The 26,546-nt window shown below is 46.5% G+C and overlaps 1 protein-coding gene across 2 annotated transcripts; it reads right to left on the bottom strand.

Moving 5' to 3' along the window:
• Positions 1-1,375: 1,375 nt before the first annotated feature.
• PKM (pyruvate kinase M1/2) lies at positions 1,376-26,546 on the bottom strand. 2 transcript variants are annotated; one of them, XM_037833514.1, is made up of 11 exons: positions 26,397-26,546; positions 15,552-15,718; positions 15,031-15,122; positions 11,352-11,483; positions 10,875-11,061; positions 10,131-10,401; positions 9,233-9,383; positions 8,850-9,002; positions 5,565-5,731; positions 2,776-2,957; positions 1,376-2,121 (listed from the first exon to the last, which is right to left on the bottom strand). In XM_037833514.1, the coding sequence occupies exons 2-11, from the start codon at positions 15,703-15,705 to the stop codon at positions 2,015-2,017; spliced, it is 1,596 nt and encodes a 531-aa protein (XP_037689442.1). In that variant the 5' UTR covers positions 15,706-15,718; positions 26,397-26,546; the 3' UTR covers positions 1,376-2,014. The 2 variants fall into 2 exon arrangements, with proteins under 2 accessions (XP_037689442.1, XP_037689441.1); XM_037833513.1 differs by lacking the exon at positions 5,565-5,731 and adding an exon at positions 4,999-5,165.

Genomic DNA, 26,546 nt, shown 5'->3' with positions numbered 1-26,546 from the left:
GAAATAGAAACCACTAGAATAGCTGTATATAAACAAAAAATAAAAAATATTTTTAAAAATTAAAGTAAGTGTTGGAGAGGATATGAAGAAATAGGAACACTCATTCATTGCTGGTGGCAAGGTAAAACGGTGCACGGCTGTGGAAGACAGTTTGGCAGTTCCTCAGAAAGCAAAGTATAGAACTGCCATATGACCTGGCAATCCCACTACTAGGAATATACAGAGAATTGAAAGCAGGGTTGCAAATGGACATTTGCACACCAGTGTTCATAGTGGCATTATTCACAATTGCTAAAAGAGGAAGCAACCCAAATGTCCAACAACTGATAAATGGATATAGTATATACATACAAAGGATTATTTGGCTTTAAAAAGGAGTAAGTCCTGATACATGCAGCAACATGGATGTACCATGAAGATGTCATGTTGAGTGAAATAAGATGCAAAAGACAAATATTTTATCATCTCAGTGTTTTAACTAGAATGAGCAAACTCTAATTATTCTAAATAATTAGAATAAGCAAACTTGAGAGTCAGAATCTAGAATATAAGCTACCAGGGGGTGAGGTGGGGATAGGGAATGGGAAGTTAAGGCTTAAAATGTCGTGTTCCTATTTGGAATGATGGATATGCTTTGGTAACGGATGGCAGTGAAGAGCAGCACAACATTGTGAATGTAATTAACAGCACTGAAATATATATCTAATTGTGATGAAATGTTAGATTGTACATATGGTAACAGAATAAAATTTAAAATGCAAGGTGATGGTGGTGGGGTGATGTAGGGGAACCCTGTCCTTTATGCATGTTTGTTCTGTAAACCCATAAATTCTCCAAAAAGGGGGGAAAAAAAGCAAGCCACAACAAAACAAAAAACAGGAGAGCCCAGGCCCACAACTGTTCTGGGACGTGGGAGCAGACTAACTCAGGTGCCCTGGACTCATTTTGAGACAGGAATCTCACTCTACAGCTCCTTCCTCTACTGCAGGAAGGCTTGAGGGGAGTTTTGGGCAGGGCTACCTCATCTCCTGGGTTTACCCACCAAAGCAGGAGGGCCTTAGTCCTTGCCCTTTATTTTTTGGTCCAAGTAGTCACACTAACTTTCCCTAGCTGCAGAAGCTTTCAAAGAGACACAGCTACCTCACACCTCCACCTCCCCAAGACACTGAAGCTGAGGGGGGCAGGTGTTAATACTTCCAACCTTGTCAGCTACTGCCTTCCCAGCATCTTTGCACCCCAGAAATGGACAGGATGGAATGTGGCCTAAATAGCACCTAGCACCCACTGCTGGGCACAAGGCTCTGGTCATTTTTACCTGCTCAGAGAACAGGGTTCAACCACCTTGGCCCCTCCCCAGCAGAAAAGACAGGAAACAGGCGCTTCAGCTGTTATTTATTGACATACAGGTAGGCTCTATAGCAACAGGCCTGGAAGTGGCTGCAGTAGTGGGGAAAGTGGAAGGAGGAGTGTTTTCTGCAGCAACAGCTGAGCTTAGTGCAGGAAAACAGAAGTGCACAATGCACAAACAAGGTGGGAGTGGGCAGGCTGAGGGGGCTGGGGAAGCAAGTAAGAGCCAGGGTCAGTCTGCTTAAACCAGAACCAATGCTCCATGTTCTAAGGCCCTATCCTTGCTGGTTGTCTCCTGACCCCTGGCCAGGATCGGGAGTTCTCTGGGCATTCATTTTCTACAGGAACTCAATTAAGTACAGAAAGCACAGGGAGCTGTTGCCCTCTTACAGTAAGCCCTGGGGCCTCTGGTCCTGGCCCTTCATTCTCCCCTTGCTTGGGGGTGGGGGTGGAGGGTACATGATGGGCAGTCAGGTTCTGGGCTACCCCCACCCAAGCAGTGCCTAAAAACAGTCACACATCACAGAGACTTTAATCTTCTCCTCTGGTGTCCCAGCCCACCGGTGCCACACTACAGCCCTGAGTCAGCACTACAAGCATTGCTGGCCTAATGTATGGGTTGAGGGAGGGGGTGGGACAGGGGCTGCAGGAGGGGCTCTGAGGTCCATCAGGGCACAGGCACTACACGCATGGTGTTGGTGTAGCCAGAGCCAGGGCGCCATCCGGTCAGCACAATGACCACATCTCCCTTCTTGAAGAAGCCCCGGGCCTTGCCTGGAAGAAAAGAAGAGACCTGTGAGTAAGAGTAAAAGTCCAGCTGGGCAGGGAAGGCATATGGGCCACTGTTCCACCCACAGTCAGAGGCAGTGAGCAGGGCTGGCTGACCATTACTCTCTCACACCACATGGTGGCGCCAGCCTCACGGGCCAGGCAAAGTTGGCAGAGACCTTTGGGTATCATTCTTTTTATACCTTAGGGAGTGGAAAGCCTTGCCCAAGGTCAGAGATAGCTGTTTCCTCTCATCCCATGACATCCTACACTTATACAGGGACAAAGGCCACATCAGTACGTAATCTGTATGTGTGCTACTCCATGGTGCAGGAGCTCTGGTCAATTTAAAAAAAACTCAGTAATGAGCAGATGTCAAAGAATAAGCAACCCTGACTGTCTAGGATTATTCCTTGCTTCGGGCCCCAGGCTGAAAAGAGGGACTAAGCTGCTCAGCCCAGCAACCCAAAGGCTCCTCTTCCCTTCAGGGAATGAAAAGGAGGATTCAGAGACCATTCCTAGTGAGGAGTGGTGAGCTAGGGCTCCCTCTCCCCTAAATCTGTAGGTTCCCCCTTCCATTCCTACAAACTTTCAGGATCCCAGTGAGGGCAGTGCCTAAGCACTCCCACCCCTCCGGGGCCCTGGCCCCCTGCCACATACCAACATTCATGGCCAGGTTCACACGGAGATCCACGTCCTCAGCCCAGGCATCCTGGACAGGGTCCTTAGAGAGCACAGGGAAGATGCCACGGTACAGGTGAGCCTGGCGGGCGGTCTGGTGGTTTCGAGTCACAGCAATGATGGGGGCACGGGGGCGGTATCTGGCCACCTGGTGAGCAGACCTGACGTGGGATGGGGACAGGCAGAAGAGGCCATTAAACAGTGTCTCAGAAGCCTCCCAGCCAGCACCTCAGGGTCAATGGCTTTGCTTCAGCAATAACTCACCCTCTAATCCTACCAACTATGCCAGCCTGAAGGTTCTGGCTCTATCAAGGTGGGGGCAGCCCCTCATCCTGTATCCTCCAAGGTATACACCTCTCTTTCAGAGCTATGCTACCCACTTGCCCTCTCTCAGTCCCCACAAGCCAGGGCTCCAGGATCATTCTGACCTAGCACAGTCAATCTCACCCACTGAACCCACAAGGCCAATGGCTGGCTGAACCCCTCAACCCTGAACTTTTCTGTTCTGGCAAGGAGGCAGGCCTGGCCTAACCTCACCAGCATCTATTTCTCTAGCTATCAGCAATAGCTGCAAGCCAAGCAGCATGTGAATAGCACCTGACTCAAAATCTGCAAAAGACAGGCGCAGAACTATCCAGCCCCCCTTGGGAACCAACTGTACCAGCCTCTGCACCAACTCCCTACCCCACACCACCCCCAAGTCCCTGAAACTGTCTCAGCAACTGAGCATGAAGTCACAGAATCAAACCTGAGTATCTAAATGAGGCTGAGAAATCTGGGTGTTAACTAGGATGCAAGAACAGGAGGTGGAAGAGTTGGTGTGGGCGCTGCTCTACCAGTTGAGGTGCTTCTGGAATGGAGGGGATTGAGAACCCTATGCCGGGTGCTCCTGGAATAGTGGACAGTGGTTGTTGCAGATATGTGGCCCCTGGCCTCTCTCAGGAGTTGGAGAGCGGCCCGGAGAAGGAACTGGGCCCAGAAGGCAGGCTATGAGGACACAACAGGTGTCAGGGAAACTTAAGCATGCAAGGCCTTCAGAAGGAAGTAGTTGCTGAAGTCAGGACCAGCTGAGAGTGAAATCCCAGAAGTCTAGAGCTAAAAATAGCCAAATAGCAAAGGTTGGACCTTTTCACAAAGGTCAACTCTAATGGCTGGAGCTATTTATTCAGCATTGGGAGGCTTTTTAGCCTCTGCTGAGGGAATGTGCCCAGGTCTGTGTCCTGGTTCTCTTGGCAGCCCCACCTGCCGCTGCTCCCCACCTTCCTCTTCCAGAAAACTCTTGCCACCCTTGTAGGCAGGAATGAGGAAGAACACAATCCCCAACTAGGGGAATGGAAGTAATTCATTGTCCCAGGCTAGGAAGGTGTGGTGGATTGAATTGTGCACCCCTGTTTGGACAGGTTGTAAAAGACTTTAGTTAAGGTGTGGCCTGACTGAATAAGGTTGGGCTCTAATCCTGATTACTAGAGCAATGGAAAGTCAGATTGAGCAGCCAGTATCTGGAAGTCAAGAGGCCCCGAGAAGAATGTGACAGAAGAGCCAAGGAACCCCAGAGACTTCCAGCCAGCCAGAAGATACCAACTCCAGGAAAAATTTAAGTCTTCCAGTCTCTGGAACTATGAGTAGATAAATTCCTAATGTTAAGCTAATTCATTGTACGGTATTTGTTTTAGCAGCCAGGAAACTAAAACAGAAGGGATCTCTAGTCTGAGGCCGTGGTACTGAGCCAAGCATGAGCCTAGCAGTCCCTGGGCCTGGCTGCATTGCATCACAGCCAGAGTGTCACCAAGACGACATGGCAACCCTTCCTGGACCAGAACTCATTTGTCTTTGGGGTTCAAAGACAGATGGAGACCAGAGTACTATAATGGGGGACACAGCATGGCAGTGGACGAGGTTCTCCAAATTTTTAAAGAGCACAGAGTAAATGGAATACGCTACACCTGATTAACTTTTAGAGGGACAACTTTTAAATATCAAATACCCACTTGTAGTCAGCCTTCGGGCCCAGAGAAGGGGCTCTGCTCTCTCCCGGGTCCTGGCCTGGGGGAGCTCATTCCCTGCAGAGTCCAGGTGGCAGGCAGAGGGGTCTTACCTTGGCTCACACCACCTGAGCACTGTTCAACATACTGCTCCCAGGACCCCCAGAGGAAAGGTGCCACTTGAGCCAGGCATCCCCAGGGAGCCACTGCCACCTCCTACCTGCCAGACTTGGTGAGGACGATTATGGCCCCACTGCAGCACTTGAAGGAGGCCTCCACGGCACCCACGGCGGCGGCTTCAGTGGGGTCGCTGGTAATGGGCGCCAGGCGGCGGAGCTCCTCAAACAATTGCAAGTGGTAGATGGCGGCCTCGGCCTCACGGGCAATCTAGGGGAGCAACATCCGTCCAGAGGGACGAGAAGGGGACGGAGCTTTGTCAGAGTGGCGGAGGGAGGGAACGAGTCACACAGACAGATGGGGAGGAACATGTCCCTGGGTCCACAGGCCAAGAGGAGCCTCATCACTGGAGATTCTGAGCTGAGAAAGATTAAGGCTCCCAGGGACCAGTCCTTCACCAGGTGCCTGTGGCATCTGCTGTGCCTGCCACACCAAAGGACCCTGTGGTCCTGCCCTGCTATGACCTCCCTGACTGTCTTCCTGCAGATGAGAGAAAGGGTTCTGAGCCAAGGCCCCAGGTGCAGGCTGGACCCGGGCTGTCTCTTCCTCAAGCAGGTGGAGCAAAAGGCTGGTTAACCTACACAGCGTTACCTGCCCTTAGGGCCCTACCTGCCAGACTCCGTCAGAACTATCAAAGCTGCCGCTAAACACTTATAAGAAGCCTCCACGCTGCCCATGGCCATGGCTTCCATGAGGTCTGTGGAGTGACTTGAGGCGCGCACAAGTTCTTCGAACAGCTTGCGGTGGAACATGGCTGCCTCAGCCTCACGAGCTATCTGCAAGGTTTAGAGGGGAAGGGAGGCAAAGAAGAGGAAGGAAGGAGGGAAAAAACATGAGAGACACACATGGAAAGACAGAATGGGGAATTAATCAGAGAGGAAAGTAACCTTAGGTTAATTGGCTAAATCTGTCCTTCACAGAGATATAAAGAGGCAGGGTGATGAAAGCCAACAGCTCAGGGAGTGGTGGAAGATGTCAAGCCTTAAGTGCAGTGGCTTCCCCTCCAATACAGGAGGAAGGGGCTTTTGATCGGAGAACCTCCGCTCTGGAAGGATTTTTCTGACTCAGGGTGGTGGTAGAGGGAGACAATGTGGCAAAAGGCTCCAGCACCTTGGCATGCCAACATGCCCAGGCTGAGCCCAGGCCACTCCCTGGCCGAGGACTTGACCACACCGCCTCATGACACACTTACAGGAAGGAACGGGCCTGCCCTCTTCACATGGCTGGTTGGTTACCGCAAGGCTGCCTTCCATGCACACACTGAGTGTTTGTGTGGCTGAAGGCTCAGGGATGCTTACAAGTCTTTCCAAAGGTTTGCCATGGAAACTGATGGAGCAGCCCTGGAAATCTGAGGCCAGACAAAGCTGAAGCCGCATGGTTTAACTGAGGTCTAAGCAGGATGGAAAACTCTGGCTAACTTGTGAGAGGCACACTGAACAGCCATGTGAAGAGATAGATGCCCATGGAAGCGTGCGGTAAGCATAACAAGACATTTGATAAGAATCTAATGATTAAACAGTATGAGGATTCTCTCAACCATGAGAAAGCCACTGAGTACAATCTACCTACTCAGATAACACCAAGAATTAGAAAGAAAATTTAAGTTTCAGAGGGTTACAATGCAATTACCAGACCTTAAGACAATGATGGGTAAGGAAAGAATCAGTAACATCATCCATTAATTTGACAGTGTAAGCAGATATGTGGCAGGACTTATTAGGTTCAAGGTTTACTTTCTGCAGGAGGAAGGGAATGTATGCAGCCCAAAGGAAATGAACAGGAAACAGCCATACCTGATACTGCCTAGCCCTCAGTTATAGGTCATTTCTGCATCTCATTTAGACACAAGAGAAAGCAATGAACAGTTAAGAGGAGCAGCTCTGCTTGTGTTAACTGGTGAGGCAGAGGGGAGAGGCTGCACTGCCTAGAGGGGAAGCCACAGCCCTGCCTAGACCCAGTAATTTTCTTTTCTGAGCAGAGCCATGCAACCCAATCCAGCAGTTCTCCCTAAGGTGTCTGATCATAGACAGACTGGGGAATGGAGGAAAAGACATGGAATCCAGAGCCTAGAGCCCTGAATCTTAAGTCTCTTACCCCACTGCAGACCCCAAATGGAGACCCGTCCATAGCTGCTGTTAAACAGAGCACTAAGTTGCAACCCAGGTTTTATCTTCATGTAACTCTCATCTATAAAGCAGCGTGACATCTATCTGAGAGGAAGGTGCGAGGGTTACATCATCCTACACAGGGACTTTTACTTAGACCTATAATAATAGCAGCCACTAATGCTAACGCTACAATTAAATATATCTATCTTTTCCATTTTACAGATAAGGCCTAGAGGGGATAAACAACTTGCCGTGAAACATATCTAGGCCCCACCATCTGTCTGGTTTAATGGTTCAGCAAGTCAAGATCATCTACCTTCCCACAACTAAGCAAGGCAAACAGAGAAACCCATCAAGGCATCTAGCTACTCTAGATGTGACTAGTATAAGGGTCACTGTCTCCTTGGACAGAGAAAGTACTTTCCCTCCATTGGAGCTTCAGTGAGAACAAACCAAGAGTACCTGGGCATCAGAAAAGCAATCATATTAAATGAATGGGGTGACTTATCAGCCAGCGCCAGGATCCACAGGCATCTAGGAAAGGAACTGGCCTCTACTGATTTCAATATGGGGAAATCAACCCAGGATGCCAAGGACATCTTTATGAACTTAGTTCACCACTGAAAAAGTGTTAAATACAAACGACATGTCTTCTCTGGAAGCAGTTTCGGCCCAATAATTGGACACATAGAAAGTGAAAGAGTCCAATTTTTTTTATTGTTTTAAATTTGGGAGTGGGAGGGGCACACAAAGGACATGGAATACTTTGTGGCTGGAAAGGGAATAGGAACGTTAAAGAAAACCATCTCAGGATAAGAGGAAAGTTCACTGAGCTAAATCTTTTGGACTGACCTAGGACTACTGTGATAAAGTTAATTTGCAGCACTCATTTTACTAGACATAAGTAACCCTGATAACTGATCCTTGAATTCACTCTTTAGTAACCTCTACAGCAAGAACAGACAAGGCAGAGGAACTGAGCTTCCAACCCAAAGAAGGAGCCAGGCAGTGGGATGATGCCAAGCCAAAGAACCTTGAAGAACTAGCATCCTGGGGGACAAAAAGGAGTCACTGAGGTGACTCCTCCAGGTGCTCTCACTCCAGGGCTATCCAGTTCCAGCCAACCTACCATCTGTCTCTACTTGTGGACCTCCTGGCAGTCACCTAAGCCCCACTTTTTGGTCTGGGTGAGCATAGCAGTTGCATCCCAATGGCACAGCAAAGCAAATCCTGTTACAGGCACCATACAACTCACAGTCAGCACCATGCAGGCCCACAGAGGCACCTGCGGGAAACACCTGTCTGTGGGACAGGTGGGGAATCAATCTGGAAGCCAAAGGGGGAACTTGGGAGCAGGAGCCCTTGGCCTTTTTCAGAACAGGGAAGAGGCACTCAGACCCACTGGACTGTCCAGAGGGAAGAGATCCAAAGCATCCTTTGACTGTACAAGTATCCCAGGACTTGAGTCAAAGGAAGAATTCACAACCTTGAAACCAGAAGTGAAAGTTAAGCAATATTATGCTATGTTTGATGAAGGAGGAAGCCTCCAGCAGAAGGAAACAGGAGAACGGTTGAGGGCGGGAAAGACAGGATAGAACAGGAGCTGCCTACTGACCCTCCACGCCTCAGCACAACCCCTGTTCATTCTTGTTGCTATATCTTTGAGGATAATCAAAGATTGTGGGTACAAGAATGCAGAAGAGCCTATAAAGTATTTCTCTGTGCCAGAGCTTATTTTCCAGCCCCAAACCCAACCTGGGAAATGGAACACACCCTTAGAACTCACCAGGTGCTGCATGCGGACAGCCTCCAGAGGGTAGTCCCCTTTGGCTGTTTCTCCAGACAGCATGATGCAGTCGGCTCCATCCAGAACAGCATTGGCCACGTCACTGCCCTCAGCCCGGGTAGGGCGAGGTTTCTTGATCATGCTCTCCAGCATCTGGGAGGGAAAAGAGCCTTACAGAGACCTGGCCTGTCTTCAGAGACAAATGACTACAAGTGTACCTGGATAGAAGGCATGTGTAGAGTATGGCTTTGTATAGGTGTGTGTGAAAGGGAAGGGGAGTATCTGTGGGTTATGTGGGGTAGGGTCTGTAGGAAGAGACTAAAGATAGCTTTCCTGTGCAAGCATGTGAGTGTGCATATGTGAAGGCAAGGAGGTGCACATGCCTGGGTGGCACAGATGACAGGTTTCCCAGCTCGGTTGCACCGCCCAATCATCATCTTCTGAGCTAGGAAGACCTTCTCTGCAGGAATCTCAATGCCCAGATCACCACGAGCCACCATGATCCCATCACTGGCCTCCAGGATCTCGTCAAACCTGACAAGGATAGTAAGAAAGAGAGTGGGTATACTGAATAAGGGCCACAATTACAGCAACTAAGAAGTTTTTCTGGGATTCTCTCAGATGTCTTCATGTCAGGACAGTCATCCATGACACCATGGAGGTGGAAAAGCAAACCAGCTACCTAATCCCTCCAAAGTGGGCCAAGAGTTCTACCTGCTGGGCTTCCTACATATAGCATTGGACTTCACTGAAGGGAAGGAAGGACAGGGGAGGTGATTCCTCCATTTTGCTGAAGGCAAGAGGACCTGTAACTGCTTAGCTGAGGACCAAAGTCAGCATGCACCCATGACTTATTAGGATGACAGAGGAGAGGACCCCAAATTGCATGATACAAAGGATATCTCCACAAAGCTAAGGACAGCAAAGTCACAACAGTGGGTGCAGGGTACTACTCTTCCCATCTTCCTCAGGCACACTTCTAACACACATGAGCAGGTCTGCATTTTCAGCATCATTGGGCTGTGTTTCTAGCAGGGGGGCCAAAAAGAAACAGATGTCACCAAGCTGACCCTACTTATCAGCCCTACCTTGTGATCACTGGAGAAGCAGTTAAGCTGAGCTGCGGCAATCTGAGCCTGAAGAAGCAGCACATGCTTTCCTATGGAAAGCTGAATGGACCACCCTAGACCTAGTCTGATCAAGACAACTGCTCTTTCTCTTTCTAAGTGAAGACCAGGAGACCATAAGCTTCAGTGTGGACACTAAGGGACAAACACTTACCTTCGAACTCCTTCGTGATTCTCGATTTTGCTGATTATCTTGATGTTCTTTCCTTTCTCACCCAGGACCTTCCTGACTTCATGGACATCAGATGCCTTGCGAATGAAAGACGCAAACACCATATCCACGTCCTGCTCTACCCCAAACTTGAGATCCTGAATATCCTTTTCTGACACAGCAGGCAGGTCCACAGCAGCCCCTGGAAGGTTCACACCCTTCTTGCTGCCCAAGGAGCCACCATTTTCCACCTCCGTCACCAGGAAATCAGGACCTGTGCAATAGGGAGTAGGTAGGGAGACAGAGCAATGAAGCATATCTCCTCAACAGGAAGGTGGGAGCCAGGAAACAGACTGTCCTTCTCCCCAGTAGACTGGGAGGGAGCACATTGTGAACTCTGGGGCCATCTCACCAGAGTTCAAATCTCAACTCCACTACTTGGACAAGTCAATTAACCTCTCTGTGCCTCAGACTCCTCAGGGTTAATAATACCTACTCATAAGGTTGTTTTACCTATTCATAAGGTTGTTTAAAATGTAAATGAATTATCATGTAAAATGCTTAGAATAGCGCCTGGCACTTACATATTAGCCATCACTCCCAGGGACACCAGAGGAAGTAGCAGAGCACCCAAAGTCGTGATGATGGATACAAATAAAACCTTTCATATGTTCTTTGAGCCAGAGGAATGAGATTAAGCTAGACTAGTCTGTTTTTGAGAATAATGAGTTATAGTACTGTACAGACCTTTCTGCTTCACCTGCAGAGAAATAAGTCCATCATCCACATAGATCTTGCTGCCCACATCCACCACTTTGCAAATGTTCTTGTAGTCCAGCCATAGGACATTCTCGTCACATTTCTCCATATACGCATTATCCAGAGTGATCTTCAGAGTGGCTCCTTTCTTCAGCTCTACCTCAGCAGTGCCGCTCTATGGACAAGAATAAGCTGTGAGTGTGAACTGCAGAAGCCAGGCCCTACCTGCAGGAATAGAAAAAAGCTCTCTCCTCCAGAGAACAATGCTCAAATCTCAGCTAGAAATAAAGGTTCTTTTATTGTGCCATTTCCTAGCAAAGTGGACCAAATCAACATATTTTAAAGTGATGAATAAAACTCTCACTTGTAGACCTAAACTCTGAGGAATGTGGCATCCAGGCAGGACAGTCTTTGGGGCCCACTGCCTCCTGGCCCTTCCCTCTCACGAGTCCCCAGGACACTCACGCCCTTGATGAGCCCTGTTCGGATCTCAGGTCCTTTGGTGTCCAGGGCCACAGCAACTGGCCGGTAGAGAATGGGGTCAGAAGCAAAGCTTTCTGTGGCTGCACGCACATTCCTGATGGTCTCTTCATGGTACTGGGGGAAAAGAAAAGATGATGACAAGGCAGGATCCAGCCCTGGTTACCCTGCCCTGAAGCTCAGGAAAGGCCTGCGGATGTTCTAGAACTTCACAGCAACTAAGCCACTGAACCACACAGCCTTAGTGCCCTCTATATGATAATTTCAACCTCCTTGGCTTCAAACCCACTTCTGTAGTAGTCACTCACTCTAACGGTATATCATAGGAAAATTTCAGAACATTGTCACCAAAACCATCGAAGGCATGGGTGCAAACACCTCTCAGCATAAAGGAAGCTTGTGTGCCTTCAGCAAACAAAGCAGACAAATGGGGTAAAAGATCTAAATTCTGATAGATTTGGTAATTCTGAGAGCTTTTACTCTGTCGATTCCAAATACAATTCAATACTTTGCAAAGACCATGAAAACCTGGTTTCACAAGCTGATTATTGAGGAAAACGGACTAGGCAAAGTGGTAATGACTTTCTCTGAACTGATTTTTCTTTGCTATTCCTCACTTCCAACAAATCCTGTCTTCAGTCCTCTCTGAAGCCTATTCTCTTTTTTCATTTCCTGCTGTTAAAAAGATTACTGCAATCAATATGACATTGCTGATAACAGGGCACCTAAGCCAGCACTTTGTGGGCCTTGTCCTTTAATCTTGGCCAGGTTTCCCCAAGGTTTGTTTTAATCACCACGGTCCAGGAGAGCAGCACCAGCTAGCAGTTGTGCCTGCTCACCTGCTTGCAGGGAGGACAGCAGGGATCAGTCTAATCCCCAATGATGATGTTGCCTGAAACTTTTATCTGAAAATTCTCAGCCTCTAATTTTGTTACACTGTATAATGAGAGACTTTTGGCATTGTTTTTGTTGTTTTTTTTTGTTTTTTGGTGGATGCCCTTATTTAAGTTAAGTTGTGAAGGTTTCTTTGTATTGCTGGCATGCAAAGATTTTTTTTTAAAGGAATAAATGTTGAATATTGTCAAATGCCTTTTTCCTTGCTGTGAAGAGTAAAAATAATATATAAAGTGCTTAGAACAGACTCATGGACATGGTAATTATATCATAAATGTTAGCTGTTATTATCATCATCTTATATTACAATGACCACCCCATTTATTCCCAACATGGAACCTTGTGTTCCTAGAATAGTTAATCTATTTGGTCAAGAATCATTAAATTCCTTTAATACGCTACTGGATTTGGACTATTAGTTGTACCTCCTTTTCCTAAGTCAGACTGGTCTAGTACTAACCAACCTTTAGTGTTAACCTGTCTGATTTTCTTAATGTTCTTGTCTGATCTTATTCTCAGGGTATGTTGGTTTCAAAGAACATATGTGGAAGATTTCTATATTTCTCTAGGCTATGAAGTAGTGTAACAAAGGATTTATCTGTTCCTTGAAGGGGAGATGGAATTCAGCCACTAATATCACCTGGACCTGGTGTTCTGAGAGGGGCTAGGTTTTACAGTTATACTTTTTCAATTTCTTATAGATATTGGCCTATTCTTATTTTCTACTTATTGAATATTTTTTCTTGGAAAATGGTCAATTTCATCTTGAGTCATAGGAAATAAATCATAAGTCTTTCTATTACTTTTCTAACTCTCTTCTAATCTGTAGGAAGTTTTCCCTTTTCTAGTCAACCTTTTATTCTTGTTCAGGTTTTCCAAGGTTTGTTTTAATATTTTTTTCCCCAGAGCATTGGCTTTCTGGCTTAATTTGCCAAATCTATTTTCTATTTCATTCAGATATGCTTTTAAATCAACTCCTTTCCTTTCACTTTTTATATTATTTTGTTTTCTCTAGTTTTCTGAGTTAATTACTTCATTTATTTTCAAACTTTTCCTCTCTGTTAAGCACATTTAAGTCAAAGTTTTCCTGATTACTATTTTAGACTGTGTTCTTAATTTCCATTAAAAAAAAAATTATGCCAGAGAATGTAGTCTTTATAATTTCTATTTTATGAAACTTGAGATTTTCTTGGTGGTCTGATATATTTTTGTAACCATGAATGTTGTAAATATGTACGTTGGGCCTTAGGGATGTAAAATCATGTATTATACACTATCAATCTGATCATTAAGTATTTATTATTCAAATCTCCTATATTCTTTTTTGGGGGCACATTTCTGGGAGGGCTTCCACTATGATTATGATTTATCAAGTGGTATCAATCAATGCTGTCCTTGTGGAAAGTTCTAAATTTAAGTTACTTAAAAGTCAGTATTTCTGGTCAACATGGCATTGTTGGATCACACATTCAGCAAGTACATATCTCACCCATGTCAACTGCCAACAGTGGGAGCTAGAGACAGGGTGCCAAAGCTGTGGATGTCACTCTTATCAGAGTGAGAGAGAAAGCAATTTCAATTTTCCCTTCAGAAGAGTATTTAAAATTGTTCAGAGTTGGGTAACCCCCTCCTGAGCCCCAGTCAAAAGTGCATAGTCTAAGGTATATATGAAATAAGAGCCCTGTCACATGGCCAAATTAAAACAGTTTTATATTAATATAATTTATTAAACAAATTATAGATTTACAGGAAAATCATGCAGAAAATAGATTTCCCATATACACTATATTATCTTACATAATGACAACAATGCCAGCTCAGTTTTAAAAAACCCTAAGCCCAGGATCAACCTCATCCTGTTCTAAAACCTCAAAATAAAACTGTAACAGAGGCTTGGTTTTTTATCACAGATCTAATCTTGGAATAAGAGCACAGATATTCCCCAAATGATTCATGTAGTTTAAAAAGCAAAAATTCCTGAGCCAGTCCCACAGGCTCCTACCCTCCTCTGCCCTAACCCCCAGAAGCAGGTGCAGCAGCGATCCCTAGCCCTTGCCATTTCAGAGCTGTGCGGTGTTATTTTACTGCACAAAAGGGGACATAAGGCCTGGTTAAAGGTCATCTTGTTCTTAAAGTCTATTTCTGCTCCTTTCCCTGCACACTCCAGCAGCAGGGATCAATAATGAACTGTTCTTCACTGTTTTTTTTTTTCATTTTCTCTCTGGACTAAGCTAATGCTTGCAGTAATTCCTAGTGCCTCCTGCTGAGGACTCCCTGCCTTTGGAAAATTACGGAATGTCAACAGGGATGTGTCTTAACCTGCTGGGCACAGTCCCTTTGAATTAGGTCAGCCCCCACCATGACATTTGGAGACCAGCTGCCTGCCGGACCATAGGTTGTCCATGGAACTTGGGTTGGGGAATCCAAGATGAAGAGTCTCATATTTCCAGAAAGCAGGAATTCACCTCTTGGTTTGTATTTCTGAAACTTTATGTTTAATCTAAATTTAACAACAGCTTCCAAATGCCAGAGGGCAACCCCACATCACTCAACCTCATAGGGTAGGCATTTTCTTTACTCTGATTTGGCCAGTTGAGGTGGCTGGGGAAGATGAAAGAAGAGTAGAGATGGTCTATTAAAGACAATCTTCCCACTGGCTATTAAACTCAGACTTGTACATGCCTAGTCCACTGTGACAAAATGAACACCGCATCCCCTCCCTAATCCCTACAAGCAGCTCAAGCTGCCAAACTGCCCAGATGAGGCTCACCTCATGAGTTCCGTGAGAGAAGTTCAGACGAGCCACATTCATTCCAGATTTAATCATCTCCTTCAACATTTCCACAGATCGGGAGGCTGGACCTATTTTTAAAAAGTTTTAAAAGCCACAAGAGTTAATTATTCATCTTCAGGCTCCCATCTAAGTTAGGAAAGCGCCTAGGTATGGCTTGGCCAACCCTCTGCTCTTACAAAGCCCAGCCAGATGCCCCAACCACAGAAACTTGATTGCACAAAGCATGTCAAAAAGATCTTTCCTGGAGGGTCTCCTGGGAGATGACCCTACAAAAATCTACTAAGGAAGAGACCCTCTAAATTTTGCATTTAGCAGAAAATATGAAGCATTCTAATCCTTTATTGCAACTTTCTATTATCTGAAGTCCCCTAATAATCTGTATACCATCTTGTTCAGCATCCAGATTTGCCAGAACATTTAGTTCTTTTCAGGAAAGAAACAGTCATTGCCACCTGAAGCCCTTGTTGAGAAGGGGCATGGGAGGCACACCCACTCACCAATGGTACAGATGATGCCAGTGTTCCGGGCCGTGATGGGTGGCGAGTCGATGTCCAGGCGGCACATGTGCTCCAGAAATGTGTCTGCCATGGCTGCATGCAGCTGCTGGGTTTGAATGAAGGCAGTCCCGGCTTCACTATGGGCCTTCGACATGGTTCCTGAGGTGCTGGATCCAGGGAATCGAAGAGAAGTGATAAGTCTGACACACCCAGGGTAGTTAATATACTGCTTAGCATAGGAAGCTGCCTCCTGCTTACACATTACTCAATAAGCACACTTTGTGCACCAACCACAAGGATCCCAGACACGCTCTGGTCATGTGCATGCTCCCTGAGTTGGACAAAGGGCTCAAGTAACTATGAGCAAATGGAGAGGACCTTAAGGAACAAGATAAAACCTCCCACCCTACTGCACGTACTTCACAGGCATCCACAGCAGGCAGGACTCCATTATCCTGGGCTGACATCTACTTTTGACAGCTTTTCCTACCAACCATAAAAATAGCATCATTTTACATGCACTGAAAGAACTCCCTCAAAAGGAAGCTGCAATCAATTTTCCAGCGACGCAAATAACCAACTCCTACGTTTATGTTACCTTGGTAAATCTACATCTTTGTATGACAAGTTATCTGGAAGCAATAAACATATTGCTATGGGAGTACAAGTGGGAGACACCCACGTTGCCTCTTTAAAATCCCCACCCAAACCTTCCCTTGGTTACGAAGACAACTACTGGCCAGGCGATCTTCCTAGCCTGAGTCCTAAGTTCTCACTAACCCTGAGTGTCACATGCATCCCTGGAGTTCTTTCTTCAACTCACACTGGGCCCAAGAGTAGGTCTCAGCCCACTCACAGGCAACAAAAACCAGTCCCTCAACAGAAAGCAAAGTCTACCCAGAACTACATCTTTTGTTTGTCTGAATACTAACTCTTTCATCTAGGAGACTGTACCTAAAAACCGCATCTACTTTGGATCAGGAGGAATTTAGAAGATGCAAAGCAATTTGTACACAGCCAAGGATAACCACAATGGCACTTGTCTGGTTCTAAAATTACAACTACATTAACAGGATAGTTGCAATGTGAGGAAATTAAAGTAGCTTGTTAAATCTTTTCCCCTCGACTGATTTTCTGATGCAGCATCCCAATTCCCTGGGTCTGACAAGTACACCACCCCAGGTAACAAAGACTCCACTTTCCAGGTAATTAAGCAGCCCAGGTCACAATCCTAACAACTACCCCTACTGACCCTCGCTTTTCTTCATTTCTGACTTACAACCAAACTTACTCAGCCGGTTAGTTAGCTGATCAGAAACAAAGACTTAGGGAGAAGCTTCCTGGCAGTGTTCAAAGAACCATCCAGTAAGGCTCCACACTCTTCTCCTATCACAAGGCTTCTCCTTTCCTTGAATGCTCAGAACAAGGGTTACTCTTTCTAAAATCCCTTCATCCTGAGTGCATCAGCCAAGGCTCAAGGTACGTTCCCTTTTAGCTCTGCCTCCTGTTCTCCTAAATCTGAGGATTCCAAATCAAAGCATCACACACATATATGATCCTAACTCTTTATCCACCTCCATCCTCGACGTTGTGGCCTCTCTGGAGGGCTTGAGTAGAGAATGCATCTAAATCCAGAACTCTGCCATCTCCAAAAAGGTCTGGTAAAATCCTAAGGAGATTTGGAACCAAGTGCTAATAACCATCTGTTGGTTATTGAATATTGATGGCTAGAAGTGCCCAACTACAGAATCTAAAACTTAAAAAATGGGGAAATAAGAAACTGGCTAACCATTCCACATGGCAAATGCACTGTTCATGTCGACATGCATTTCCTACCCCTAACACATGCTGGGTACCAAGATGACCAGTCAGCCCTTTGCTCTCCATGACCCATTTAAAATGGTTTTGTATCTCCTAGTCCCTAGCCCTTGGAGACACTCCAGTGTTTTCTGAATGAACTTTCAGTCCAACTTCATGCCTCTTTGTCTGAATCAGTTATACCTCACACCCCCACCCCCAAATCTGAGGAGCCTCTGCATTACTGACAGCACAACCCAGACTGTCAGCATCACTGCTGGGGAAGGACTCACATACCACTAGAGCACCCAGGCAGACTTAGGTAAGTCTGGCTGTTGAAGGAGCATTACTGAAGGTAGCACAGCAAGCCAACTGGAACACAAAGGCCTTGCTGTGGCCTCCAAGAAGAGACAGTTATCCAGTTACAGGACTGTATTGTGAACAAAGTAATACCTGAATGAGGGGGCTGGAGTAACAAATCCCACTCTTTTTAAAAAATCATCAGCTGGCTCTGCCCTAAACCCAAGACATTGGGACCTTCTTAGAAAGGTCTAGCTAGGGTCACTGATTATCAAGGTCATACCTTTTGTTCTCTGGGTCTGGGCTTCCGGTGACATAATGCTCTTTTTTTGGTTCAGGGTGGCTCCTTGGCCCCACTTGCAAAGACCGCTCGGAGCTGAGTAAAGTTTGCCCTGGAGAGCTGTACAAGGATTAATGTAAAAGCTGAGTGTAACCTAAAGCTCTTTGGAGTAATGGAGAAATTACCTTAACAACCAGGTATCCAGGTGGTAGCTGATCCTAGAGATTCAGCTATGTTACAAACAAAAACACAGAAGCTTCCTAAGAAAACACCAAGAAACTGATAACTGAATATTCACAGGTAACAGTGAGTTCTTCCTAGCTCCCCTGGTGGTGCTTCCCCGATAATGTACTTGTATTTATTCTATATAAGAACCCGATCCCCCCAGCCCCCCTTTTCTTTTTCTTTTTTTTTTTGGAGGGTTGGGGGAGGGAGGGACATAGAACCAAACATTACATAAAAGGTTAGTATACCAAAATATTACAGCATGTTATCTGGGCAGTCGATTACAGTATACTTTTTTCCCTCTGTATTAACAAATTTGCTGTTACTAAATATTTTTTAAGTGTACCCTTTCTGAAAATGATATATTTACAAGCATACTGTTGGGAGGAATTAAAGGAAATGTGAAGCTCCCAGTTCCATTGCTCTTCAACTGCTGTATTCATCTCGGGAATCCTCTGCTTAAATGTAGCAGACAAGCTTCCCATCCTAGGCCCTAGATTACAAATGCATTGTAGGCAAGTGTCACTGGCTTAGGAAGGTCATACCTTGAGACAGTCAGAACCTCAAAGCAAAAAAAGAAAAAGTTAATAACAGCCCATAGGAAAATTCTATACCAAAAACTTGTTAGTCACATGCCCAAATCCGACACACTTTTTTCCTGTTTAGTCTGTCCTTAAGTTTCACAACAAAATCTTTGTGACAAGGAGATTTTCGTACAGAAGCACTACCTCTAGGACCAGGAGATGTCATTAGCACTTAAAATTATACATGGCCTCAAACACAAACACTACTTCACCATCTCAAATTAAACCTGAAGCCTACAAGCTCTGATCTTTTACTCACCCAGGTTATTAAGTACACAAATGAGAAATGAAAATTTATTTGGTATTGTAGTGGATTTATACCAGCAATCAAAAAAGCTTGCCTGTCAGCAAGTCTGTGAAGACTCCTACAAGATCTCACATGTCCTTAAAGCCCCTACACCAAGCCAGAGATCTCAGTCACTTGGTCTTCCCTCAGGATCTGCCTTGGAGCCTCCAGGGTTTGGCAGGTCATTTTGCCTGTCTTACCTGCACGGAGGGCCTGGGCTCTCTAGCCTGTTTCCAAGGTGCTCCACAAGCTCTTCTCCCCAGCACAAGGACATGCAGACCCGCCAGGGCCAGTCTGACTCACTACTGCACCCTCCTCCTGGGGAGGTACAGACATGAAGAGCCAACTTGCAGCCAGCACTGTAGGCCTGGTGTATCCACTGTGAGCAGCAAACACCATGCCCAGGTACAGGAGCTTTATTCTGGAGCTTGAGCCCCTGCAGGAGGATCCTTCTCAGAGCCATTTCTCCTCTGTGAGAAACTAGACACCTTCAGAGGCTTTAAGCCCAACTGCCAGGTTGGGAGGGCACAATCGCAGCACAGCTCCTGGTGCCTCTACTCTGGTTTTTCTCACCTCAGGGGCTCTCTAAAATTTCAGTTGCACATGTGCCACACAGTTCTTTGCTCATGCCTCAGAAATAAGGAAAAATAAAATCATAGAAAAAATACCCAATATTCCACTTCAAAGAGCCAAGTACTGTTGTCAGGCTGCGCTGGGAAAGATTCATGCTTCACTCCACCAGTTCTTTTACAAAGCCCCAAATCATTCTGCCCTAATAAACCAGCCCAGCCTATGAGCCTGCACCTGAGTAAGTCAATGTTTAACCAGCTGGGGCTTCTTTGAACCAGTTTTGCTCTGATGCTAACCTCACCACAGGTCCCAACTCAGCAAGATGGCACCAGATGCTCCCTCTTCTTCCTCACTGGGACACCAATTTGCCATGTGCTACATACACCTCTTAAGACTCCAGGAAAGCAATGGAGGCCTTTCAACTTCCAAATCTTCAGAACTCCAGCATCCATGAGAAAGTCTTCATCATAGTATCCTGGATACGGCACTAAAATTAGCCTGCTCTCTAGGAGCTGGTGATCCTTTTCCTTGATGGAATAGGGAAACAGAATTTCCAAACACTGGCCTTAATCTGACTACGGCAGCAATAAGATCAAAATGTGTGATGGCTAGCCCAGAAGAGCCTCATGTATAGTTAATGATGACAAAAAGAGATACCAATGGGAGTTCTGCATACTAGGGGAGGGCAAGAAGGATAAATGAAGCTCTGAATCTAAAGTCCACTCTTTACCCTCAGCAGGACACATAACAAAAAGCAAAGGCTGGTTACCAGGCTACACAAAACAAAATGAACCCCACTTGTAGCTTCAAGTACAATTCCCTTGGTCCTTTATTTCTTCAGGGCTAGAACTTGAACCTCAGCAGGAGCCTAAGGCCCTGTTTCAAACTAGATTGTGGAATAGGGAACAAAAGCTGATACTAAATGGGCCTAGCCCCAAATGGATCACTCAACTTCATGCAGAGAAATCCTGATGTCCTCAGATGCCTAGGATTTCCTGGCAGGCTCCTAGATGCTTAGAGCAGAGAACTGGTTTCACACCTTGAAGGAGGAAAGTTTGAGTGAAGCTTTTGTTATGCTTTGCTTTGTTTAAGCCTCCTTTACTAAACTTAAAAAGCTGGGCAGTGCTTCTGGGCTGCCTTTTAGGCATAATACCCATTCTGGAAGTAACAAGGGACTTGGGACCCTGGTTTAGGGCCCTCCCAAGTTAGATGCAACCAAGGCAGGTGATGGCCTCAAGAAAGGGAGGCAGTAGCTTAGCATTTAAAGGAGGAGCTGTCCTGAATCAGTGGGTTGGGTTTTTTTGGCAGTGTCAGCTCTCCCCCAGCACTGACCTAGTTAGTATGATGTATGACTCATCTTCTGACATTGACCTTCATAGAATTGCCATTTTGTTTTGTTTTGAAATAAAAATAATTTCTACCACCCAGAACAGACCATTAACACTTAGTCATATTTTCCTCTAGATATTTAAAAAACAAGAACAAGAAATGTAATTTTATACAGGTTCATTTTTCTTCCATCCTCAGACCCTCTAACCTTCCCATACCATCATGAATTTTACCACTGTCATGAACTTTGTATCTTTCCAGTTCAGTGTATCTATATTTATACTATGGTATTGTTGTGTTCTCTAAAAATACTCTAAATATATACTGTATATATCACTTGCTTTTTGGTTTTGTTTTTGATTTTCTCACCATCACCTGCTTTTTATACTCAGCACTATAATTAACACCCATCCAGTTTGCTATATAGATCTAGTTGATTCATTTTAACTTCCATACTAGTCCATTATATAACTAGTCCATTTTTTTAGTTATGTATTACCCTACTGGTGGCCAGCACCCCACCCCACCCCCACCATTAATCCAATTTCCCTGTATCAATCAATATTATGACAACTCTCCTAGTACATGTCTTCTTGTGTATGTGTGAGCTTTTATACACCTAGAAATGGCATTGCTGGATCATGGAATATATTTTCTATTTTACTATCTATTGCGAATTTGCTTCCCAATGCAGTTGTATCAATCCTTTACTTCACCTTTGCCAACACTTGATATTGTCAGGCTTTTAAAATGTTTGCCACTCCAATGGGTGACCATTTGTTAGTCTGTTCTTTAATGTTAGTAACAAAAGAGGGATACCAGGATAGTTTTGTTTAGAAGTTTCTAGTAGTACATACAGCTTCTTCTCTACCTCTTAACTCAAAATTCCTGATTTCCTCCAAAATGGGGAATGGCTAACACGTTTTGTCCTATATGCCATGGCTGTGACTCAGGTGACCAAGTAATTCTTTTGCAACTATCTCCGGAGACACCAGTTGTTTAAAGTTAAAGAAATATCTGTATGTCAATTAAAGGTGTTCACTATGTGCTCTCTTCAAATAATGTTTTTGATTCCAAGTGTAACCAGCAGCTATGAGCAACAATCTCACTGCCCTAAACCAACTGGTGTGGGCAGCCCTCCATCCCCTCCCCAGCCTCTGCCTGACTTCCAAACACAGCTTGCTGGGGTCAGTTAAAGAAAGGCTTAGAGCTTCCAGGGAGCTTTGTTTATAGACAAGAAGGGGGCAGGGACAGAGGGAGTTTCGGTGGCCACCAGAGGTACTGCAGCCTGGCTCTCCTACGTGCAGCCAGGCACATACCCCTGCAGGGGCGGTAATGCATTCTTGGCGACCCCACCGGTTCCTTGAGCTGAGCAGCCAAACCAGGCCAAAAGACCCTGCAAGAGACTGCATCCCACCATCCATGCTGTTCATCCTCCCCAAACAGCTTCTTTAACAAAGCCCCAAATCATCAGACTAGTCAATTAGCCAGTCTGGTCTGGATGTTGGTGAAAAATGCAAGCTCCCCAAAAGCACTGCAGTATTAAGAAAGGGCTTCATAAATTCAGTCACTTAGCTCTACTCCTATCTGTACCACAATGATGCAGAAGGTGATGACTCAAGGTCCCATAAGACCTTTTATGAAATAAATTACTTAATGCATTTCACAAAGATCCTTAACAAGGTTGCAGTAAAACTGCTCACGGGACAACTCATCCTTGTGGTGTACCAGTTGATTGGGATTTGACTGCAGGCATTTGGAGTGATTCAGAAGTACCAATAATGTCAAATGCATCATTTTCCTCTACTTTGATCTCAGTCCTAGCTCTTGGCCAAGATAACATATCCTGACTTGCCTCCATAAAAGCTGAAACAAAATAAATTAAAAATCAAGTAATTATCAGTTTGCAATGCAAGGGCTGCATCTATTTTTCTACTTTCCTGCCCATAACCGTTTCCTCATTTCTTTCTTTGCCTCAACATTAGGTAATAAAACAGCTTTAAGTAAGAGAATGCCTTTTCCTGTGACCCCACATTAATGTCACAATATTCAAGGCAACTCCCATAAGGTACTAGCTGTTTGGAGTCACAGCTACCAAATTTGCCAAGTCACTGGAGTTGCAGTTCTTAAAGCCCCAGTAATGCTCCTCGGCAAACTATAAACTCAACAGCTAAAATAATTTATTTCTAAAGCAATGCTTAAAATGAGAGCTGCTGTGTTAGGCAGAAGGAGACTAATGTCTATACATTTTGGCTCAAGTCAGTAACTCAAAAATGTGTTCAAGGACATTCCTTCTCTACCTCATTACTGATGTCCACTACAGCCCCTGTGCTCAAAGGATAACCCACTGAGAGGCTGCCATGCCCACCAAAGGCGGCTCAGGAATGCAGGCAGACTGCATCACCTGGACACATGGCTCTGACACTCTGCACCTAAGCTCTTAAAAGCCAGTAGAGAGCCTGGGGATCTGGCCCAACAATTTTTCACTTAGTCGAGACATTTTTATTTGGCAAAAACGCATACTTCATTATTTGACTACTGAAGACAGAGAGAGGACTTCTTAAGGCTGCAAGTACCGCAATGCAGTTTCCCCACTCACCCAATGAGGAGAATTCTTTCAAAAGCAGCTAGGTTGAAAGGTTGAGCCATCTTCCCCCCAGAACCTTCACCCACCCACCCACAACCCCCCTCCCACAGATCTGACTATGGGTTACATACCCTTCCCCTCAGAACAGCCCTACTGTATTACCAACAGCACCCTCATACAACCAGGAGGCAAATTATTTGCTAACAATGCTGCTGCAGAGGGAGTCCTGACCTAGGTCCCTCCTCTGTACCCTAGGGAGTGGCCACACCCTCAGTACTGCCAACAGGAGGCAGCTATCCCTGCCTCAACTCTTAGCTTCATACCTACTCCCAGAGCACTAAATCCCCGAACCCCACCTGGAACAGGCAAGGACTGGAATCTGAAGATTTCTGTCTTGGTGTTGCAAGTTTGTTTCTACTCTTACAGCAAAACACCAAAACCTGAAATCAGCCCCCCTCCCTGCCTTCCTTTCAACAGCTGGTCTAGAAGTTCACTAGACCAGAGATCTCTCAGGAGACCCAAGAGCCCAGGTTGCCAGCAGAGATTTGCAAAGTAACATTATTAGTTACTTTGTAAACAATGTACAAGGATTCCTCCGGGTACTGGTTTCCAGGAGATTTCTGGCATTTAGAGATCCTGACTCTGGAAGATTAACTGTGAGTATGTGTTTGGGTATGGCAGAGAGATGTATTGAGATGTCCAGGCCTTCATATGCTCAATTATGGATTAAGCAATTGTGCTCAGTGACCAAAAGAATACATGAATTTGGAGGCATTTCTCCTGGACATCTCATAAGAGATAAGATTTTATCAATTGCCATTTTTGCAGTATGTACTACATCCTAGACACTGCACTGGGTCTTTGCTTACATATATACTAGTAGGTGTGTGTAAAAATCAATCCTTTCAGCAATCGTGAAAAAATATTACTCCCATTTACATATAGGAAACTGAGGCCCAGAGGCTGAATCCCTCAGTCATCTATGCTATTAAGTCACATCTGATTCTAAAGCCTGTTTTCTTCTCTACAGCTCACCAATGTCTCTGTTCATTGCGACTGGAATTACCAGGCTCATTTTACACACATGGGGTTGGAAGCTGGAATGATAAATGTTCTGGGTTTGGAGAAGATGCATAAGAAGTCAAGGGAGACCCTTCTATGATTGGGTCTTTAAATAACCTTCAGACTAGAAGGTGATTTCCTTGCTTCAAATCCAATGTGGCTGCCACTTTGTGGGCATCCTGCCCCTCTCTGCCTCCAGCACGAAGCTAGTACCTTCCTCATAGCACTTACCGTGATGAAAGTAACAGGTATTCTCTGTTTGGATTGTGAACTCTGGAGGCTGTAACAGTTCTGGTCCTCCGGATCTCCTCCCGCATACCAACCCCCTCCCCGAAACAGCCCTTGGCACAAGTTTTTATTGAGGGAACACAAAACGCGGCTCTCAGCTCTTCAAATTCCCCTCTCCTCTCGCATAACCTTCTTCACCTTCACCCCGTGGCCTCCCCATTCTACAATCTGGGAGCATTTGCTAAGGAACGTGAAGCAGACACAAGGAACAGCGTGAGTGCCTAGAATGCGAAGAGACCATGGAGAAGCATCCGGCAGCTTCCCGGGTGGGCGGTTAGGTTTGGCCCGTAAGGGCCCAGCACTGCGAGCCATCTGGAGGGACAGGTCCCGGGCACAGGGCCGCTACGTGCAGCCTCACCCCGGCGAGATGGAGCCGCGTGGCGCGCCTCGCCCCCCACCGGAGGGCGCGCCGCATAGCAGACTTCCTGCAGCACCCCTGCCCACCCCCACTGCCGCGCAAGGGCCCGCGCGGAGCTCCAGGTCCCCGCAGGCGACCCCATGGAATTTAGGACGGCACAAACAGGAACTTGCCACAGAAGGAACCGTCACTTCTTCCCCTGCTGCGGGGTAGGGTTACATAATCCTCTAGCTGCGCCCCGGGCCGCCGCTGCATCCCCACCAGGGAGCCCGGCATCCCGTAGGCCGCTCTGAGTCCTCCAGGCTGCACAGCTGACTCAGCCCGCAGACCACTACACTTCAGTAGTAGGCGGTGACCCACTACCTCCCGCCAGGGACACGGGCCGTCGACTCCTGAGGGTGGGGGAGGCCAGGATGAAGGAGGACAAGACTGAGATGGGGAACCTGGAAGAAGAGAGCGGACGTGACCAGAACGGAGGGGGCGTGGACGCGACCAAAATGGAGGGGAAAGGGCGGAGACCTGGGCATAATGAGGGAGGAGAGGGATGAGCAGAAGCGGACGTGACCAAAATGGGGGGTAGGGGAGAAGCGGGGAGGGCGGGGTGGCGGGAGAGGTGGGATCCAGGATATGAATAGGGGAAGGATTAGACACGAGGGGCCAAGGACGCGGGAAGAGCAGACGGAATCTAAATGGAGGAGGGACAGAGATGGGACATAAGGAAGACGGTTACGAGGAAAGCATCGAATGAGGGGGGCAATGGGACCAGTATTAAGGGGCAAGGGTAGAGAGGGGAACATGGGAGTAGGATGTGGCGGGTGGGGGAGAAGCGCAAGGCGAGGAAAGCATCAGATTAGGAGGGAGTAAGAAAAGAGAGGCGAGGATGGAACCAGATTGAGGAGGAACAGGAAGGAAAGGACAGGACCAGAACGAGAGTGGGATGACAGGGGCCGGCTGACCCATCTGATTTAAGAAGCATTGCGAGCTGGGTCTTTGAAGAGCAGGCCCTAGGGCGCAAGTATTCTTTCTCCTTTCTCCGACCCCAGCCAGGTCCAAGATGCTCAGGATCCCGAGCCGCCCCTGTAGGGATGGCCTGAGTGGAGAGGCGGGCCAGGATTCCGCACTGGCCGCGTGGACGCGCCCGAGATGGGGACGGACTGCCCAGTCTTTCCCACTGCTCACCTCCCGGAGGTCCTGCTCTGGCTGCGCTGCAAACGCACAAGTGTGGGAAGTCTGGACGCGTCGCTCCTATGCGGGAACCACACGCCTGAGCCTCAAGGTTATCACGACTACAGAGCCGCTGCAATCCCTCCGCCGCCCCGCCCCTCACCC

This window comes from Choloepus didactylus, chromosome 4 (assembly GCF_015220235.1).
Source record: "Choloepus didactylus isolate mChoDid1 chromosome 4, mChoDid1.pri, whole genome shotgun sequence".
In the NCBI taxonomy this organism is placed as follows: Eukaryota; Metazoa; Chordata; class Mammalia; order Pilosa; family Megalonychidae; genus Choloepus; species Choloepus didactylus.
This window is presented reverse-complemented; position numbering and strand designations above follow the sequence as displayed.

What these genes read in the sequence shown, in the direction of transcription:
- PKM (XM_037833514.1), bottom strand. Translation starts at nt 15,705, where the DNA reads ATGTCGAAGGCCCATAGTGAAGCCGGGACTGCCTTCATTCAAACCCAG. An exon ending in AATCACGAAGGAGTTCGAAG is followed by an intron (nt 9,384 to 10,130) that starts GTAAGTGTTTGT and finishes TATCCTTGTCAG; the next exon opens with GTTTGACGAGATCCTGGAGG. An exon ending in CTGTCATCTGTGCCACCCAG is followed by an intron (nt 9,003 to 9,232) that starts GCATGTGCACCT and finishes TTTCCCTCCCAG; the next exon opens with ATGCTGGAGAGCATGATCAA.